This window comes from Leptonychotes weddellii, chromosome 6 (assembly GCF_054177405.1).
Source record: "Leptonychotes weddellii isolate Sample4059 chromosome 6, ASM5417740v2, whole genome shotgun sequence".
Classification (NCBI taxonomy): domain Eukaryota; kingdom Metazoa; phylum Chordata; class Mammalia; order Carnivora; family Phocidae; genus Leptonychotes; species Leptonychotes weddellii.
The window spans coordinates 49,364,677-49,383,413 of record NC_138374.1 but is presented as its reverse complement, the minus strand read 5'-3'; the positions used below and the strand labels follow the sequence as shown (position 1 = coordinate 49,383,413).

General features: G+C 55.3%; 1 protein-coding gene across 1 annotated transcript in view; it reads left to right on the top strand.

Annotated features, from left to right (window-relative positions):
- LOC115937841 (cadherin-23-like) overlaps positions 1-18,737 on the top strand; it is a 277,920-nt gene that overhangs the window by 184,240 nt on the left and 74,943 nt on the right. Inside the window, exons 11-13 of the mRNA XM_081823095.1 lie at positions 15,335-15,340; positions 17,145-17,294; positions 17,758-17,916. Coding sequence (XP_081679221.1) covers positions 15,335-15,340; positions 17,145-17,294; positions 17,758-17,916 — 315 coding nt within the window. The remainder of the gene's footprint in view (positions 1-15,334; positions 15,341-17,144; positions 17,295-17,757; positions 17,917-18,737) is intronic.

The following is an 18,737-nucleotide window of genomic DNA, read 5'->3' as shown; positions in this document are numbered from 1 at the left end:
GCCTGGTGATTGGTATTGAGGAGGGCACGTTCTGCATGGAGCACTGGGTGTTATGCACAAACAATGAATCATGGAACACTACATCTAAAACTAATGATGTAATATATGGGGATTAACATAACAATAAAAAAGAGGAAAAAAAAAAAAAGACCCAACCACCCCAAGTTTATTAAAAAAAAAAAAAATCTGCATCTTTATTTTCACTCACCTGTAACTGACCGTTAGCATTCCCTTTAATTATGAAAATAGAAACAAACAGTGGTATCAGTAGAACCTGGGGCTTTGACCCCAAGAGAAACCTCAGACATTTTCCTATCACATTTCAGGTGTCCTGGGATCTCAACATACCATTTGCAGTTATCACTACTTTGAAATTACAGCATATGTTAACGCCCCCACTGAATCTTATTGTTTAATGCATTAAGAAGCACCTAATTCTTCTTTAACACCCCTTTAGAATACATGGTAACTGTATTTCAACATGATGAGTTGCCTTTGTGGTCCCATGTATCTTATTTTTTTGCAATTAAAAATGTTGTTCTAGAAAGGGGGTCTGTGGGCTTCACCAGACTTAATCCCTGTGCTCATGAACTACCACCCTTTAGCCCAGCTCCCTCCTTGGGCTTTTGCTGTGAGGCTGACATTCTGCTGGTTGGCAGAGTTGGCATCCTGAGCCACACATCCATTTGGAGAGGGGTGGGAGCAGGAAGGCTCCATGTCACACATTCAGCAGAGGGTCCATTTTCCAGCTCTGGATGCTCCAGGCCACTGTTCAACTGGGCCCCCTATATCCATCCACCAGCATCTACTTTGCAGTAGAGACACAGGGAATATATGTCCCTGCCACCCCAGGGAGTGATCCCAGTTGCCTTAAACTCTCCCTGCCTGCTGATGGGACCCAGAGCATGGATCTCCATTTTCATATTTTCCAAAGCAATTTGAAGTAGAAACCAAACTCTAGAAGCAGTGAAGAGATGGGAAAGAGAGGGAGGGGCAGGCTGCCAGCATCCACGGAAGCAGATGTGAGTTTTTACACTTTCTGTGGATGTATGATTATCCAGTTATCCAGACTCTTGTTTCCCTCTATTAGGGAGATAAGTGGGATCTGGCTGGAAATCACCCACCTCCCACTGAATCCCCTGAGCAGTGTAAAGGAAGTAGATAGAGTGCTTCCAACATTCTGTACCTCTCACCCAACTTGTGAGTTCATCAGTGACGCAAAGCTGAGAGAAAGTAAGGAGTGAGGGCTTTGGTCCAGGGAGCAACCAAGATGAGGCACATCCAGAAATGGAGGTCAGCACTGCCCTTTCCCCAGTCCCCATGCCCCAGGCCAAGGTGCCCATCCTGGCTGCTCCTGTTTCTAAAAGGTTCTCTGGTGATCGACTGCCTAGCCGGGTAAGAGTCTGCCCAGAGCCATGTCTACACAGCTGGTACCTGGAATCCATGTGGCCTTGGTGAGCATCGCTCTACAATTTTGTTTGCTGGGCAGTGGGCAGGGGTCCGTTTGCAAGACCTCTGTTGTATCTCAGCTTCAGCTCACATTTCCGGGGTTCTTCCGCCAAGGTTTAGGTTCTCCAGGAAAATATCTGTTGATTTCAAAGCAAAGCCATTCTGGAAGGGAAGCCAGGGGGAGAAGGACAGCCCCATCTGCTCTTTTTCCTATTAATTTCTCCCCAGTTGCCTTCACTGAGGCTCTTATTATGATGGTGGTGATTATTAGGATTTTTCTGTGCGTGGCTGCATCCCATGGTGTGATTCCTCCCAGCATGCTAAGCTCCAGCCTCCCTGAAGACTAGAGGGTGTCCTCGGTGTGATTCTGACACCTCCTAATTTAGTCTCATCCGTAAATCTAATTAGCGTGCTATTTACACCAGGCCCAGTAGGCCTGGTGGGGGTGTGAAGCAGGCAGCCCCATTCCTCACCCTCTCCCCTCCCCAGTGCCTGCTCCCTAGCTGGGCCAAGTCCCCTCCCAGAGCTAGAGGTGGTCTTTCATCTTGGATGTGGGGGATTGTACCCCTTTCACCCACCTCCCTGGCAACTGACGCTTTCCCCACCCCACCCCCGCTTAAGATGGGAAGTGGTGGGAGTCATTTTGTCCTTAGGAGTCACACTTCCTAAATGCAGAGCCTGGTCTTGCTGAATACCCCCACGGGGATCAGAAGCAGAACTAACGCACTTCATCCTCCATCCTCTTCCTCTCCGTGACCTCCTGGCTGCTTCATGCCCACTACGGTGCCCCTTCTACCATGGGCACCGGTGAGCCCAGTCTCATCCTAGAACGTGCTCTCGTACTCCCACACTTCCCCACCTGCCCCATTTACCACCCCCATCACACCCCTGACAGCCATAGATGGTGTGTCTTGTTTATCCCCCTGTCTCGAAGAGTAAAGGTAAGCACAGCCCAGCTGGGAGTGGTCCCTGCGTGTCTCACCCCATCACTGTGCCCACGGGCAATGAAACATCATAATTAACAAGTATCAGGGACGGCAGAGCCCCACTGGGCAGCGGTGGTGAGGGTGGGCACGGGGCCTCCTCCCCAGAGCCAGTGCCCAGCGCTGCTTGCCTGAGCTGCTGCAGACTCTGTCCCCTGAAAGGGGGGAATGGTGCAGGGGTGGGTGCGGCGGGGGCAGGAGGCATTTCAAGGCAAGGCAGCGTTTCATGACTGTGTTGTCACTCTACCCAGCAAGGCACAGGGCAGACACTCGCTCCCTCCTCCCTCTCCAAATCTTCGTTTCTCCATCTGTTACCCATCTGATTTGAAAAGGAATTGAGAAAATTCTGAAAATCAAGGTTGTCATACATTTATATCCCCGGTTAAAAGGTGCAGGTTTTCCTCTTCTTGGTCCTTGGCACGTGCCCTGAGTCCAGTGTCGACGGGCAGGTGATATATCTGCTTCTCTCACAGGGGCAAAACTAGCCTCCGATGAAATCTTGCACTAGGGTCAGAGCAGTGCGAAAGCTACGCCAGGCGGTGAAGTGCAGGGTAGGGGGCACCCGCGGGCCTGGGGCAGGCGAGCATGAGAGATGTCCTAGAGGGACTCTTGCATCGAGCGAGGGTAGGAACCAATTCATTAGTTTATGTAGTTGACAAATACTTGTTGAGCACCTGCTGCATGCTGGATGCTCACGAGTGAACACAGCAGCCAGGGTCCCGCCCCCGGGGCAGCGGCCCGTTTGGGGTGGGGGGAGGGGGAAGAAACCAGTACATCTATGGCAGACTGCAACCAGAGCCATGGAGGAAAATAAAGCAGCGTAAGGGGTTCAAGGCAGTCCTGGGGAGGCGGAGGGGTCGGAGGAGGCCTCTCTGATGAGGTGACATTTAGGAGAGACCTCAGTGAAGAGGGGCAGGCCACATGGACACTTGGAGGAAGAGCATTTCAGGCAGTGGGCATGGCAGGCACATGGCCATAGGCAGGAGTGCACCCGCGCGTGGTGCAGGAAGCGTGAGGAGGAGCGGGGAGGAGCGGGGAGGCCGGAGACTAGAGGAGGAGGTCAGATAGGCAGCTGGACCATTAGGGCTTGGCTTGCACAAAGCCTGAGGGAGGCAGGAAGCCACCTAAGGGTAGTGAGGGCCTTACAGATTGAAGTATCGTAAGGACAGTCCTTGAAAGCGACTCAAGTGTTCATCCACTGCTGAGTGCATAAACAAAGTGTGGTAGCTCCACAACGGAATATTACTCGGCCATGATGGTAACGCGGCCCTGACACATGCTGCCACGTGGATGAAACTAGAAAACCTTATGCTAGGTAAAGAAGCCAAACACAAAGGACACACAGTGTAAGATGCCATCTGTATGAAACGTCCGAAACAGGCAAATCCGTAGTAGACACAGAACGCAGACTCGTGGCTGCAGGGGCTGCAGGGAGGGGAATGTGGCGTGATTGCTCACGGGTACAACGCTGGCTTTTAGAATGATGGAAATGTTGTAGAACAGTATAGAAGTGGCAGTTGCACAACACTGTGGATATCCTGAAAACCACTGAATTGTACACTTTTTTAAAATGTTAAAGTGGTGAATTTTATCTCAAAAGAAAATTATTTTAAAGGACGCTCTGGCTGGTGGGTAAATAGACCACCCAGGGCAGGGCCATCACTGGGAAGTAAGGACAGTAATTGGAGGTGTTGCTGGGGAGTGAGAAGGGGTCAGCTCCTGGACCTGTTTTGAAGGGAGAGTCAAGGATTTGCTGGTGTGTGTGTGTGCATGTGCATGTGTGTGTGTGTGTTGAGGGGTGTGTGTTACAATGACTGCACAAGGTGCTTGACCGGAGCACTTAGAAACATGGAGTCCTTCCTTCCTGAGATGGTGAAGCAGTATGTTTAGCGAGGGGAAAGTGGAATCTGTAGTTTAGCTTTCAACATGTTACATTTGACATGCTTGTTAGTCATCTATATGGAAACATCGAGAACGCAGAGGGGGTATGCTGATAAAGATCCAACAAGCAGCTCTAGGTTGGGGGCCCCTCATTTGTAGCAGTCGGTGGTCTGTCTGAGGTAAATCCTATCACACAGACCTCAAGCCGCCAGCATGACCGCAGCCGGCTCACCTAGATCCTGGAAACCTAGCACTTGGCTCTCCAGAGTCCACCATGTGGACCCAGGCTGGAGATAGAAATGTAAGTGTCACCAGCACCTGGACTGTATTTAGAGTCACAGGTCCAGCTGGGCTCACTGAGGCAAGGGTGTGGGTGTAGGGAGAGGGGGGCTGGGGCACCCCAGTGTTTACGTTAAGGGAGATGGGGATGAGCCAGCAAAGGCGACGGAGAAGGAGAGGCTCCCCAGGGAGGAGGAGGACCTAGAGGGAGCACGGCAGGACTGGAGCATGATGGGGAGTTTGGGGGGACAGGCACTGTGCAGGAAGAGGGGCAGGGCTCAGGAGAGGGAGGAGGCAGCCAGCCCTAACGTGCAGCAATATTTGCCAATTAGCATATGGATCTGTGTTTACTTTTCTGTTTTCAGCATAATGACTCTTAATTGCCCTCATTAGGGAATGTCCAAATCCAAATCCACTAACATTTACAGAGCAGGCCAACCAGGCTGTTGTTTGTTTTTTTTTTTTTTTCTTTTTTAATCCACTTGACTCTCTGCTCCCCGCCTTCAAAGCCCTTCCCCGGCACACTGACAGGCTCGCCTCTTAGAGGGATGCAGGACTGCCCCTCCAGCTCAGCGCATCGGTGCAGATGTTAACTGGTCCTCTAGGGACAGGACTGCTTAAATAAGCAGACCGCTATGGGGAAGTGAGAATCAGGTGATCTCAAAGGCATTATAGGAAGTGAAAGCAGCCAGTCTATATTCTGTGTGATTCTTTGACATTCTCAAAAAGACAAAACTATAGTGACAGAGAACCCATCAGTGGTTACCAAGGGTTAGGGGTAGGAGAGGGGTTGACTATAAAGGTAAGCACAAGGGAGTTTGGGGGATGGTGGAACCGTTCTGTGTGCTGGTTGTGATGGGGTAACTCGAATTTATACATGTGTTAAAATTCATAAAACTGAATACCCCAAAATGTCAATTTCACTGCAGGTTAATTATAAAAATTATAAGTTATTGACAACTTCTCCCCCCACACACACACCCCAAAAAGATGAAGTGAAAGGTGGCAGCATAAATATCACCACTGGTGAGCTTTTGGACTCAGCACCATCCTTCTCTCCACTGTCATTTAATTCAGCAAGTATGTAATGCGCACCCCCTCTAAAGCCAGAAAGGTAGACTGGAGGGCCTTGAATGCCAAGATGAGTTTGAACCTAATTCAGCAGGCAAGCGGGAGCATCAATGATTCTTGAGCATGAGTGGTATCCTCAGAGCTATATTTTAAGTTGATTAATCTGGACACCAGGAGAACAAGGACGGTGACAGAGGGTGATGCCAGATGGCAGGAAGGGCAGGGACCGGATGCGGGGTCTGTGGGGTTGGAATGCAGCTAGGGTTTGGAATCCCAGGGACGGGAATGGCAGAAACCCAGAAGGGCAGGCTAGGAGGTGGAAAGAAGATGGGAGCTGTCATCACCTGCCTGCTAGGCAGTGGCCAGGCCCTCCTGGTATCCTCTTCACCTCAGCTTAGTTCCTCATCTGAACGCCCTCCACCCACTCTTGCCCACTCTCTCCATTTCTGTCTCTGTTTTTCTTTGAGTCTGATTATCCTCTCTTGTCCCACTTCCCAGCCTTCCTCCTGCCTCTGTCTCTGTCTTCTGGTTTTTCCTCACACCCACACATTCACAGATAAACACACGCGTAGCCCATTCATTCGTACATGTATCCCATTGTCCATTCATCCATAGTTGTTGTGTGCCCCATGTGAGTGCCTTGCAAGGTGTGGAATGCGTCAAGTAGGAGGGGCTCTTTGCAGTCCTGGGCAGCTGTGCCCGGGTTAGACTTCTGGAATGCCGCAGTGGCTGCTGAGTGACATGCAGGGCTGTCCCCAGGCATGATCACCCATCTGCCTGAAGCCCAGCACCCTGTCCCAGCCCAGCACCCATCCCTTAGGGCATTTGTGATGTTTTTGTCCATGCGAAGGGGATGCAGAGCTGGCAGACCTCCCTGGCCGAGGGCTAGGATGAGGAAGAAGATGAAATCACTCCCAGATCCCCAGGCCCAGGTGCCTGGCCTCTACACGGCCGTGAGCCCTGCCCTCCCACCTGAGGCAAAGGGATCCCTCAGTTTGAAAGGCAGCCCAGAGAGGGCAGTTGGCCTGAGGTCACAGAGCATGTCAGTTCCCGGGCTCCCGGGACCCCCCCCCCCGCCCCCTCAGCCCCTCCCTGCCACCCGGAGGCCTGGGGAGGTGGACTGGCAGTCGGAGAGGCAGAGGAATACAAAGTGGTGTGATTAGCGGCAGGCAGTGTGCCCTCCCGATTTCCATAAGGCATTTAGATGTCTCTGCTTTGCCACACATTTCTCTCTCTGTGGGAATAGGGAAATAGTCTTAGCATGGTAAATAGACAGAGCCAGGCAGCTGCTGAGTGCAAAGTGCAAAGCCCAGCTCCGCACTAACCCCTCCCTGCTCCTCCTCCTGAGGCCCCTTGAGGGCTGGATGCCCCCTCCCCCAGCTGGCCAGGCTCATCCTCCTCCTGCAGCGGTCCTGCCCCTCAGGCTACACGATCCTTCCCAGCAGAGGCCCCAGAGGGAGGAGAGGGACAATTTTGGGCTTGAGGCAGACCAGGATGCACAACCTTTTTTTCCCTGCATTTTGGATTCTCCTTCCTGCACCTCTAAGAATACTGACACCCCACGTTGGCCTCTTGCCCAACCCCAGCCAAAACTCCAGTGCAGGGTTTGCTGGCGGAGTGAGGGAAGGAAGGAGTTGATGGCAGGTATGGCCGTGAGGTCCAAGTTGGCAGCTTCTGATCAGAGTAGTAGACCTTGAAGTTAAGAATGTGGCCACCTGTGCTGGGAGGCGAGCCCGGGTTGCCGGCAGGACCACAAGGAAGGCATTGTTGAGCTTTCCACTTGGGGCATGTGCCTTTCAAACAGGGTCCCTTGCAGGAGAGAGGGAAGGAACGAGGAGGGGGTGCATGGCCTGGGGGGACCCTTGAGATCTGGGGGGTGAGGGATGAAACATGTCATCCTGGAATGAAGAACTCAGAGCCCCAGCCTCATAAATCCTACGCAGCACCCTGTCATGTGCACATGAATTTCCATGTGGCCTGAGAAGGTCCCTAAAATCTCCTGGGCCTTCAACATAAAGCTTGCCCTTTGACCATGCCCACAAGCACTATTAAGGTGAGTCTCAGCCTCCTGGCCAGTCCCCCTAAAGCCACTTCATTTCTCTAAGTAACCCCTGGACTGATTGCTCTGATGCCTAGAGGTCCAAGGGCAGCCCAAAGATTTGGATCCCACCAGAACTGGCTATTTACTTGGGGCATAGAAATGAGGCCAGCATGGCTGGTTCCAACTCTGGGAGCTCTGCTGTATTCAGTGGACATAGGTGGTCCCCAGGACCCCTCCAAGATGGGACCCTCAGAGAGCAAAGGTCACCAGGGCTGAGCAAGAGCCCTTGGCCAGCCGTGCAACCATCTTCACTGGCAGAGGACCAGCTCCTGTGCATGAGCCGCATGAGGACTTGAGCCTCCAAGGTGGTGCCGCCTTGGGGGAGCACCTGTTGGACGCTGGGACTGGTGTGTCAGATGCTCAGGGCCTTGTTTTCCATTCCGAGTGCATGACCGACACACCTTCACAATGGGGACAACTTGCCCTGCTGGGCTCTCAGACATGCCTTGTGGTATTGGACACCAGCTCTCCTGGTTTGCCTGTGACTGCCTGGGTTTTAGCACGTTTAAGTCCCACGTCCTAGGGGCAAGCCTGAGACGTGGCCTGGTTTTTCCTCACACCCACATATTTATACATGTTGAGAAACTGAGGCTCTGAGCCAGACAAGCCCAGAATGCAGAAGAGAGGCAGGTGGTCAGGGGTAGCTTGGCTCTGGAGGTGTGAGAGTCCCATAGCGCACGAGGGCAGTGGGCTGCAAATCAGGAAAACAATTTGAAAGCACCTGTCCCTCATTTACCTTAATGCAAGTACCCAGTGCACATTATAATTCACTTCCCAGAAGAGCCGGGGCTGGCTGTGGGGCCAGCGACAAGATCCCTCTTGAGGGAGGGAGGGGAAGTGGGCACGTGCAGGTGAGGAGCACCTGCCTGCCTCGTGCCCTCGTCTGTGAGCGAAATAATACACACGTCCGCGTGATGAAATTGACAGCTCTCTAGTATTCTTTCCCCAAAGTGCCAGCTGCCGATCGGATTGAATTAGATTTCACAGGGGTTTTTGCAATACATGGAATTCACCAGCAAATTACTCTTAAAGAGGGAAAATCAATCATTTGGAGCAGAGATAAGCTGAAGGCAAGGCAGCCTTGGATTGATCCCGTCTGTGCAGGCGTGTGTGGAATTCAGCAGATAACCTGGGGAGAGGAGGAGGGGGTGTCTGGCAGAGAGAGGGGCAGAGGAGAAGGAAGAAGAGGAAGAGGAGGAGGGAGGGGGAAACAGGAGGGGTGATGGAAGAGGAGGGGGAAAAGGAGAGATGGAAAAGAGAATGGGGGGAGAAAGAGCAAGGGAAGGAGAGAGCGGGACGAGAGGAGAGGAGAGGAGGAAAAGATGAAGGAACACAGGGAGGGGCAGAGAAGGCAGCAGCTGAGGAGGAAGAGGAGAGAGGCCTGGAGCAGTAGCAGGAGTAGCAGGCAACCCAGGGGAGCACAGCAGGCATGAAGGGCCCTTAGAGAATCACCTCGGTTTGCAGATCTGGAAACTGAGGCCCAGAGAGAACGAACGGCTTGCCGCAGCCACACAGTGACGAATGGCCCATCCTGCCCACGCTGCTCAAGGGCCCAAACCACAAAGGAGCTTGGGGAGGAGGGTGTGGGTGGGCTGAGAGCCTGAAACCAGGGGAGTGTCCTTTACCTGATGTGGGCCTGAGAGGCAGCCCACTCTCAGGACAGAGAAACTGAGGCTCTGGGCCAGACAAGCCTGGAACGCAGGAGAGAAAGACAAGGCTGAGTTACCAAGCGTGTGCTGGGGCCTTTGCTGGGGCCCTGGGTTGGGACTGTGTGTCCAGGAACAGGGCGTGCGGTCCGGGGAACGTGAAGAGACAGAGACAGAAGGTTTCAGTTGCAAGGAGGTGCCGGCATCAGTTCTGGACTCTGAAACTTGGAAGGTCCCAGGGGGTTGAGGCAGAGTTAGGGGATGGAGGCAGTGGCCCTCTGGACTCTGCCTTCACGGTGGGCAGCCTGCTGTGCTGGGCATGGGACGCTGCCATGGGGCAGCAGGCAGGGCCCGGGGAGTGTGGCACCCCCCTCTTAGGGGCAGGGGACTGGTGGGAGAAGCAGTGACATGAAGGGGTGCCGAGAGGCCCGCCTCCTGCCAAGGTTCGCAATGGCATGTCTGATTGGGGTTAATTAAGTGAAAGGCTGGACAATGGGGTGATAAAGAATCCATCTTCAGTGGACTTTGATTTTCGGCCGCTCGCGCTCGATAGCATGGAGGAGACCAATAGAGCACAGAGGAGAAGGGAGACCTACAGCCCCTGGCCAGCATGGGGGGGGGGTCCACTCGCCCCTGCACACATCCAAGCCTTTGCCCTTCCCTGCCTGCCCCTCTCATTCCTGGCCAAGGTCTAGAAATCAGCCTTCCCCAAGGCCACCTCCTCCCCTCCCCCACTCCCTTCTAGAACAAGAATAACAACCCTTATTTACTGAACACCCACTCAGTCCCAGGCACTTTACCAGGATCTTATAGCTCACCTACAATGGTGCTGTTAGGTGGCCCTCATTCTTTCCATTTTGCAGATTAGGGGATTGAGGCTCAGAGAGGTAAGAGCTTTTGTGCAAAAGCACACAGCTGAAAAGGGCAATTGCTTCCATCTGGAGTCAGGTCCAACCCCAAGAGGCCGTGCTTTGAGCCACCACTGAAGCTTAGGGCCCCACACCCTGGAGTCGCTGGTCACGGGGTTCTTCCCTGGCAGGTCTGAGTCCTGGACACGGTTTCTGTAAGGGTGGCCCTGACCCTTGGGGCACATCTGGGCACTCCAGACCCCAGCCCCATTCCGGGCTTAGCTAAGACTAGACTACCAGCCCACAGAGCTCCCTGGCTCTTCTCTGTCTCGCTTCACAACACTGCCCACCACTCCCAACATAAAGGCCACCTTGGGCCTTGCTGCCCTTCCCTGGTCCTTCCTCTTCTGTGGACAGGAGTTAAGGTCCCTTGCAGGGTATATCGTAGCTCACAGGGTAAGGGGAGGTCGGTACCCCTAGCATTTGGGGTACGAAGAAAAAGAAACACACAAAGCTCCTATCAGAGAGCCTCCTGTCTTGGGCAAGAAAACATAACTCCTATCACCCACCAAAACAAGACGGGGCAAAGACACAACACTGCTTCTGAATCCTGCTGGTACGCCTTGTTCTCCCCACTTCACAGATGAAGAAGCTGAGGCTCCAGGAATGGAAGTGCGTTGCCCAAGGTCATACAGCTAGAAAGTGACAGAGCCTATTCCCCAACCTGAACTTTACTTTCTACTACACATCACATCACTGGTCTCCAACCGGCTCCTCCCCTGACCTCTAGCAGGGAGATGGGCCTCTCCAAGGGGTGAAATGGCAGGGAGATGCGGGGGTGCGGGGAGGATGGAGGAGAGTGGAGAACCAAGCAGGAGCTGTGCAGGAGGTCATCTGTGGGCCTCAGGTCCAGGGAAGTAGTCTGGGGGCCGGGCCAGACCTTCCTCCCTTTGGAGACCAGGTCCTCTGCCGGAGGGATGTGCCAGTGTCTGCAGGTGATGATCTAGGGAAGCTGTGCTCAGAAGTCAGGTGCAGACCCTGAGAGAGCCCAGACCACCCCCCTGCAAGCCCAGGGCTGGGGCCTGCCCGAACAGGTGTCCTGGGCCCCCCCAGAGTTGTGAGCCTTCAGTGAGCCTGTAGAGGGCCCAGCACATACGAAGCTCTCAACTAGATGGAAAAACACGGCTGGGTCACTTCACGGAGCCAGGTGACCCCTGGCACGTGGGTCCGCCGGCCCTGGGAGCTTCGGAGAGACCAGGAGGGGTGTCCTTTCTGGGTGGTGTCTGCTCCAACCGCCCCCAGCAGCGGGAGGTGGGGGGGCAAGGTTGAGGGGAGCCGAGGGTGGGGGGGCAGCCCCTTCTGGCAGTGGCTGATAAGGAAGGCCCGACCGGCTGGCTGCCCTCTGCGGGGGGCGGCGGGGGGGGGGCAAGCCTTCAGTCACCGGAAGCAAAGCTCAGCTGGCTGCACGGGGTGGGGACGGTGGGGAGTGAGGAGTGATCTCCTGTGTCCTTCCCCCTTCCACTAAACAAATAAAAGCCGAGCTGTCACAGCCCCTCAGGCAGCCACTGGGGGCCCTAGCCCCGTGCGGGAAGGGCAGCGCTGCCGCTCCGGGACCCGCGGCTGCCACCTATCAGCCTTCTCATCGCCTCTCCCAGCTGGAAGAGAATTTAATCCACCGGCCTCCTCTCCACATGCACTGGGACTCCTTTTGATGTTCCTCTTTATCTCCCTTCCCAACAAAATTGCCCCTCAACAGCTCCAAGAGGGCCTCCTGCCTCTGCCCGCCCTGCTCCCTCCCTCCCAGCTCCAGTGAGCAGCCCTCCCCTGGGCCTGACAGTGAGGGAGGGGCAGGCTCTCGCCCTTCACCTGCTTGGTCCCTGACCTTGGCAGAGGAGCCTTCCCCTGGGCCTCGCTCCTGCCTCTGGGAGAATGGGGGAGGAGCCCACCCGTGCCCTCCCGGGCCAGTTCTTTGCTTGCCCTGGGAGCAACGTTGTGCAGTGGGAGGGGGCTGGAGAGCTGGGCAGTTGAGAGCTCACACTGTGATAGAGACAGAACAGACCCAACTTCAGATCCTTCGCTGGCAGCTGTGAGGCCTGAATGAGTTGCCCTCACAGGCCTCCCTTTCCTTCTCCAAAAAGGGGTGCACTGACGCCGATGTCAGCAAAGATTCTGGTTAAGTCACGTGCAGCACACAGTTGGGGCTTGATAAACAGAAGCTGTCTGGCAGAGGACTGCAGTTAATCGGGGTTTTGTACCGCTTTAGTGAACGGGATGAATATCACATACATATCCCATCCCGAGGGGCTCACAGTCACAAGCCAAGTCCCAGCAGGACTTGGCTCTCTGGGCAGGTTCTGAAGGGGGCAGGCTGAGCATTTAATGGGACTTAGCCGGACGGTTGCCCTGGGGTCTCAGGGCCACTGCAGGGCTGAGTGAACGTCCAGCCAAATCTAGAAAGGCAGGGACCTCATTCCTTGAGATGCAGAAACCTGGCCTGAGGGGCCAGTGCTCCTGCCCGTCCAGGTACCCGGACTGAGTCCACACTGAGCTCAGCCCCACCTTCCCAGGCATCTCTTCCGCTCTGGTCTTCCGTCCGCCCCCACCCCCGCGCCCCCACATCCCCGTGGGTGTTTACTGTGCTTTCTCTCTCCAGCTGCTCACACCACACCTCCATGGTCAGTCTTCTTCCCTGTTCTCAGATTCACTCCCTGCCTTGCCTTGCTCTGTCCTGGCAGTTCTCAAACCTCAGCGAGCATCAGGACACCTGGAGGGCTGGCTGCACAGTGCTGGGCCCTGCCCCTGGTGTTTCTGAAAGGTAGATTTGGGCGTGGCCCAAAATATGCATTTCTGATGAGGTTTTTGGTAAAGCTGAGCTACTGGTCCCTATACCCCACTCGGAGAACCACCACTCTGCCCTAGTGGTTCTCACCCTTGGATGAACATTAGAATGAATAACATGGAGAGTGTTAGGAGGTCCTGAGGCCTGGCCTCACCCACATCTGATTTGCTTGGTCTGGGGTGCGACCTAGGCATGAGGATATTTTAAAGACCCCTCCAGGAGATTTTGTTGGGTGGCCCAATGGAGGACTCCACTCTGCCTCTCCCCTGCTCGCCCCTCTGGATTCCTGTGGGTGCCGCCGAGCCCCTGCCTGCCCCCGCTGATGTCTTCGCAAGCCTGGCTGCGCAATGTGGTTCCCTAGGGAGCATCACAAAACTGCAGCTGCCTGGGCCCCACCCCGGCAGGTTCTGACCCAGTGGCTGTGGGCATCTGCGTGTCTCAGTTTTAGAGCCACGCTGGTGGTTCAGATGTGCAGCCCCGTGAGGAGGGAGGGCTGCCTCGGTGTGACTTGCACTCACTGCCAAGTTCACCTTCCTCATTTTCACCAGTATGCATGTGCTTCAGAGCTTAGAGTGCCTCCCCGTTGCTCACGAGGGCAGTGCCAGAGCCCTCCAGACGGTGCCTGCAGTGGGACCCCCGCCCCCCAGCCTCCTGCTATCCCAACGATCTCACCAGCCCTTCCCCACATGCACCCCTTGCAAATCAGCTCACTGTCTGCCTCCTCACCGATTCCTCATTCCCGCTCCATGCCTTTGCGAGGCCAGCGGGGGGTCCCAGACCAGCAGTGGCAGGGCAGGCGGCCCCTGAAACTTGTTAGAAGTGGAAATTCTCAGGCCCCAACCTACCAAATGAGGGAGTCCTGGTGGTGGGCAGCAGTCTGGAGCTTAACAAAGCTTCCAGGTGCTTCTGATACACGCTAAGGACCAAGCTCCGTGTGTAAAGCCGCTTCCTCCACCTGGAATCCCTCCTCTTCTAGCTCATTTTCCCTTCGTTCCTAAAGCCAGTTCAAACCCCCCCCCTTGGGGCAGCCTTCCTGGCGTGGCCTCATCTGTTGGCGCTTGCTCAGATTCCGCCCTGGGGTGCTCAGCGTTACCGCCTCCGTTTGCTCAGGGAACTCAGACTGCACTGGAGCTGCTAGTGGGGGAGGCCCTGACCCCACTTCCCTCGGCCTAGACGGCACCCCGGCCTGGGCTTTTATCCTCACTGTGCTGCCAACAAGCTGTGCAACCTTGGGTGACTCACTCAACCTCTCTGAAGTCCATTTCCTCTGGAGGGGTTTCCAAGATCCGGTGTTTCTTCTTCTCCACCCCATGGCCCGTGGGAAGAGGATCGCACAGAGGAGTGGGTGAGGAAAAGCTGCTGAAACCCAGTGACTTCTTGAGCTCCCACTGTGTCCCTGCTCTGCTGTGGGTTTACCCTGCCTGAGGCCTGCTCTATGGGCTTGAGGACTCCCAACATTCCACAGTAACCACAGAGGATAATTCTGCGGTTATTCTGAACGGCGTCCGGCCAAGAGCAGGTGTTCGGTGTGCTGTGCTGTCATCATTAATATCGGCCCCCGTTTGTACACTTCTGGAACAGTCTCCGAGACCTGGATCTAAGTGACAAAACCCCAGCCAGAGCGATGCGTGTAGCGTGCTGCCATTGGTGTCAGGGAGGGGAGGCCCAGAAACCTAGAGCTCGTCGTATTTGTGTGGATTTGCTGGGGAAGAGACCCCGGGACGGGGTGTGGTGATGGCCTCTAGAGAAGGCTGTCCAGTGGCTGGGCCAGTGGGGACAGGGAGACGGCAGCGTGCCCTTTACACTTTTGAACTATGTGAAAAATTTTCCATGTCTGTATTTATCATGTCTTAATGTTTTCTGTGTTAGGAAGATTAAAATGTGACAGTCCTTGGGGTCGTTTTCCGCAGGGGTTTGGTCCAGGCTCCTGGAAGGAGGACATAGGGATGTGGCCCACCCCCCACCCCACCTCCCTCTGGGTGAGGACCGAGTGTGCTCAGGAGCCCTAGTACCTCTTCCTCTGCTTCCCTCTCCTTCCTCTGGGTGTGGGGCCCATCAGATACGAAGGGGGCTGTTCCTCTGGAGCAGGGTGTGTTCCTAGGGTCCACTCGGCCCCTCTCCCTTACCCTGACCTCGGATCTCACCATCTTTTTCTCTCTGGTTCCTTCCTCCTCTCCGTACCTTTCCGGCTCCTTCTCTGTCTCCATACCCTTTGACTGACCGACTCCCACTGACAGAACTTGGTAAGTGAGCCTGGGAAGGGCAGGGGCTGGGGAGGCCGGTGGGCAGCGTGGGGAAGGGGTTTCAGGGGGCGTGCTGCTCCACGTGCCCTGGCGTAGCTCAGCCGGCCCCCACCTTCTTGGGCCTCCAGGTCCCATGGTGGAGGGAGAGGTCTTGGTGTCACCTGCTCAGAGCTGTCACACTCTGCCGGTCTTGGCTATTAGTGCCCCTTCGGGCATTTAATTGGGCCTCCAACTGACGGATGGATTCCATGCCAGGGAGAACTGAGGTCTCCACACGCTGACAGGGCCGAGGGAGCACTGCCTGCACCGTCTGCAGGAGCCACTCTGGGTGGGGGGCTCCGGAGGCCCTGCTGCTTGTCTGGACCCCGAGATTGGCAACACTCCTGTTTTGCCAATTTGTAATTGCAAATAGGAAAAAAAACCAAAAAACCTCAAGAGACTGATGGGTAAATATTAGTATGCATTCATTCCACAAATATATTCGACCACCTGTGGGACAGGTCCAGGGCTGGAAGAATCTCATGAACTCTTAGGCTTCACTGGGGGTGCCCTTTCCAGCCTTGCCAGGATCATCCCCTTCTGACCATGGAAAGGCTTCAAGATGGCCTGGCTGCCCCCCTCACAGCAGGAACGGGTCTGGAAGGGATCCCTGGGCAACCAAGAAGAGAGGCATGCTTCCTTTGCCAGCCCTCAGTTCCAAAGAAACACGTACACAGAGGGGCTGTGCTGGGCACTGGGCCAAGGGTGAGCAGCATGGGCAGGAGGACATTCCCTCCTGGTGCTCACAGCCCAGGTCTGTCACCCAGTGAGCATCTGCAGTGAGGGTCAGGAGAGGTCTCCACGGGTTGGTTACAAACCATAGGCCATCTACCTAGGTTGAAGGAGGCTTATTTGGGGGTAATGTCCCCCCACGGGGGGTTGAATCCATCGCCGAGCAGGCCAGACTCTGGGGAGTCAGTAAGCCATGTCTCCCACCTTCATCACTGGCTCTTTGGACTTGGGGGCTCGGGTAGCATGGAGACCTCACACCCTTTGTGTCAGAAGGAGCTAAGCCGTATCTGAGGGCCCTGTGAGCTCGGGCCCTGTTAGAATGATCAGAAACACCTGACTTGGAGTGAAGCACACCCCCCCACACACACCTGAAATTATGGGCTGCGGCAGAGCCCAGGGAGGACCCTGCAGCTCTGAGCTACCTGGAATCCAGTGTCCTCTGGGCTACCGCTAGCTGGCTACAGGGTGGGGTCCGTGGGGGTTCACTTTGCCATTCAGCTGGGTTATTCCCTTTCCATGTGTAAGGAAACCAGTGTTCTCCCTGACTGACCCGTTCCGGAGGGAGGGAGGGGAAGAAGCCATGTTCTGCTGTCCCTCATGCCCTCTCCTGCCCATGCCTGCCGGGGACACATACTTGCTTCTCTCCCCTCCTTTCCCATCCGGCCCTCTTTCCTGTCTGCCTGCTGGGTCTTCCAGCTACAGATCCTCCCCAGCTGGGGTCACTGGGACTGAGGAAGGGAGCAGGAGGTGGGAAATGAACCGAACCATCTGGAAGGGCTATTTGGGGGCGTCTGAAAGGATATCAGAGGCAAAAAGAACTGGCGGAGACTTCTAGCGGGCCCGGATGTGGACAGGAGGCAGGGTCTGAGAGCCAGGCCAGGGTCACCCAGAGGAGGCCAGACCACTCTGGTGTGGGATGCAGGCAAGCCGCACTATGGACCCTGCCCCTCCTCTACCTCCACCACACCACTCTGCTCTGGACCCTCGGCCTCCTGAGCCCTTTCTGACTGGTTTCTTCTCCATTCTGCCCCAGGGCCTGAACAGCATGTTCGAGGTGTACCTGGTGGGGAACAATTCCCAGCACTTCATCATCTCCCCCACCTCTGTCCAAGGGAAGGCAGACATTCGCATCCGGGTGGCCGTCCCCCTGGACTATGAGACTGTGGACCGCTACGACTTTGACGTAAGGCCCCCTCCCTTTTTCTTTGTCCGGTGGGAGGCTTTCAGGGGAGGCAGAGGGTGACACCATCTCCTTAAACTCCTCCTTCCACCTCTCCCCATTCTTCCCCTGTGTGGATCCGACTCAGGAAGCCCACTGAGCCCATGGCAGGGGCTGGGCTGAGCCTCCCCTTTTCAAGGAGGACAAGGAAGTGTCTGGGAATTGAGCAGCATTTTCCCAGGCACGGGCACAGCCCCGGAAGCCCATAAGGAGCCTCACGGCCCAGCCCCCGCCAGCCCAGCCCCCAGCAGAATCCGTGGCCACCCTGGCTTCGGAGCCCTGCTGGAGAGACTCCCATCACTGGGATGGGCAGTGACTCAGACAAGAACTCTGGGTTAGGATCTGCAAAGACCCCAGGGGGACTTATGGGGACAAGGCTCCGGGAGCATGTGAGAGCTCACCCGGGGCCCCCACTCTGCACACCCAGCTCTTTGCCAACGAGAGTGTGCCTGACCACGTGGGCTATGCCAAGGTGAAGATCACCCTCATCAACGAGAATGACAACCGGCCCATCTTCAGCCAGCCACTGTACAACGTCAGCTTGTACGAGAACGTCACCGTGGGGACCTCTGTGCTGACAGTCCTGGTGAGTCCTGCTCTTCCACAGGGCCACTGAGCTCTGGGGAAGAGCACGGGGAGGCAGCCAGAGGGCTTGGCCCAAGAAACGTGGGTGGTCAGGGAAGGGGGTGCCCCTGAGCCCCCAGAAGTTGTGGTGTTTGTGTATTAAAGCATGTGGACTCTTTATGACGGGGCTGCCATGGTTGGGGCAACAATGTTGAAAGAGGACCAACCAGGAGGAGGTTGGAATTGGGCCAAGGACACTGGTTTTCTGCCTTGTCCCTGAGAGGAACCGAGCCTAGTTGGGCCAGGAGCCCCGGAAGTGCCCTCTAATGGGGATAGGGACCAGCCAACTCTGAGGAGGGCCACCCTCCCTCTAAGCACCAGGGAAGAATGGGCTCCTTGAGGGTGCCTGGTCACCCCCAGCTGCCCTTGGCTGGGACTTTGACAAAGGGCCCCTTCCAGTGTCCATTTGTATCAGTCAGTACTCTTGATGGCAAGGGACACAAACCCTTAAGTGGTTCAAACCAAAAAAGGATCAGCTCATGTAATTCAAAGTATAAATGATTTCAGGCATAGCTGTACCCAGGCACTCAGCAGGAATCTGACTTTAGCACCAGGCGCTTTTTTTTTTTTTTTTTTTTACATTGACCGAGAGGAACACCAGCACCCCCAGGATTACTTCTTACCAATTTATCAACCCTAGTGGGAAAACCATATTCTTTTTCAGTAGCTCCAGCAAAAGTCTCAAAGCTGATTCTCCTTGCTGGGCCATCCTGGAACCAATCATCGTGATCCTGATCTAACAGAGATGGGTCACACTCTTCCTAGTGGAGCCAGGGGTTAGGT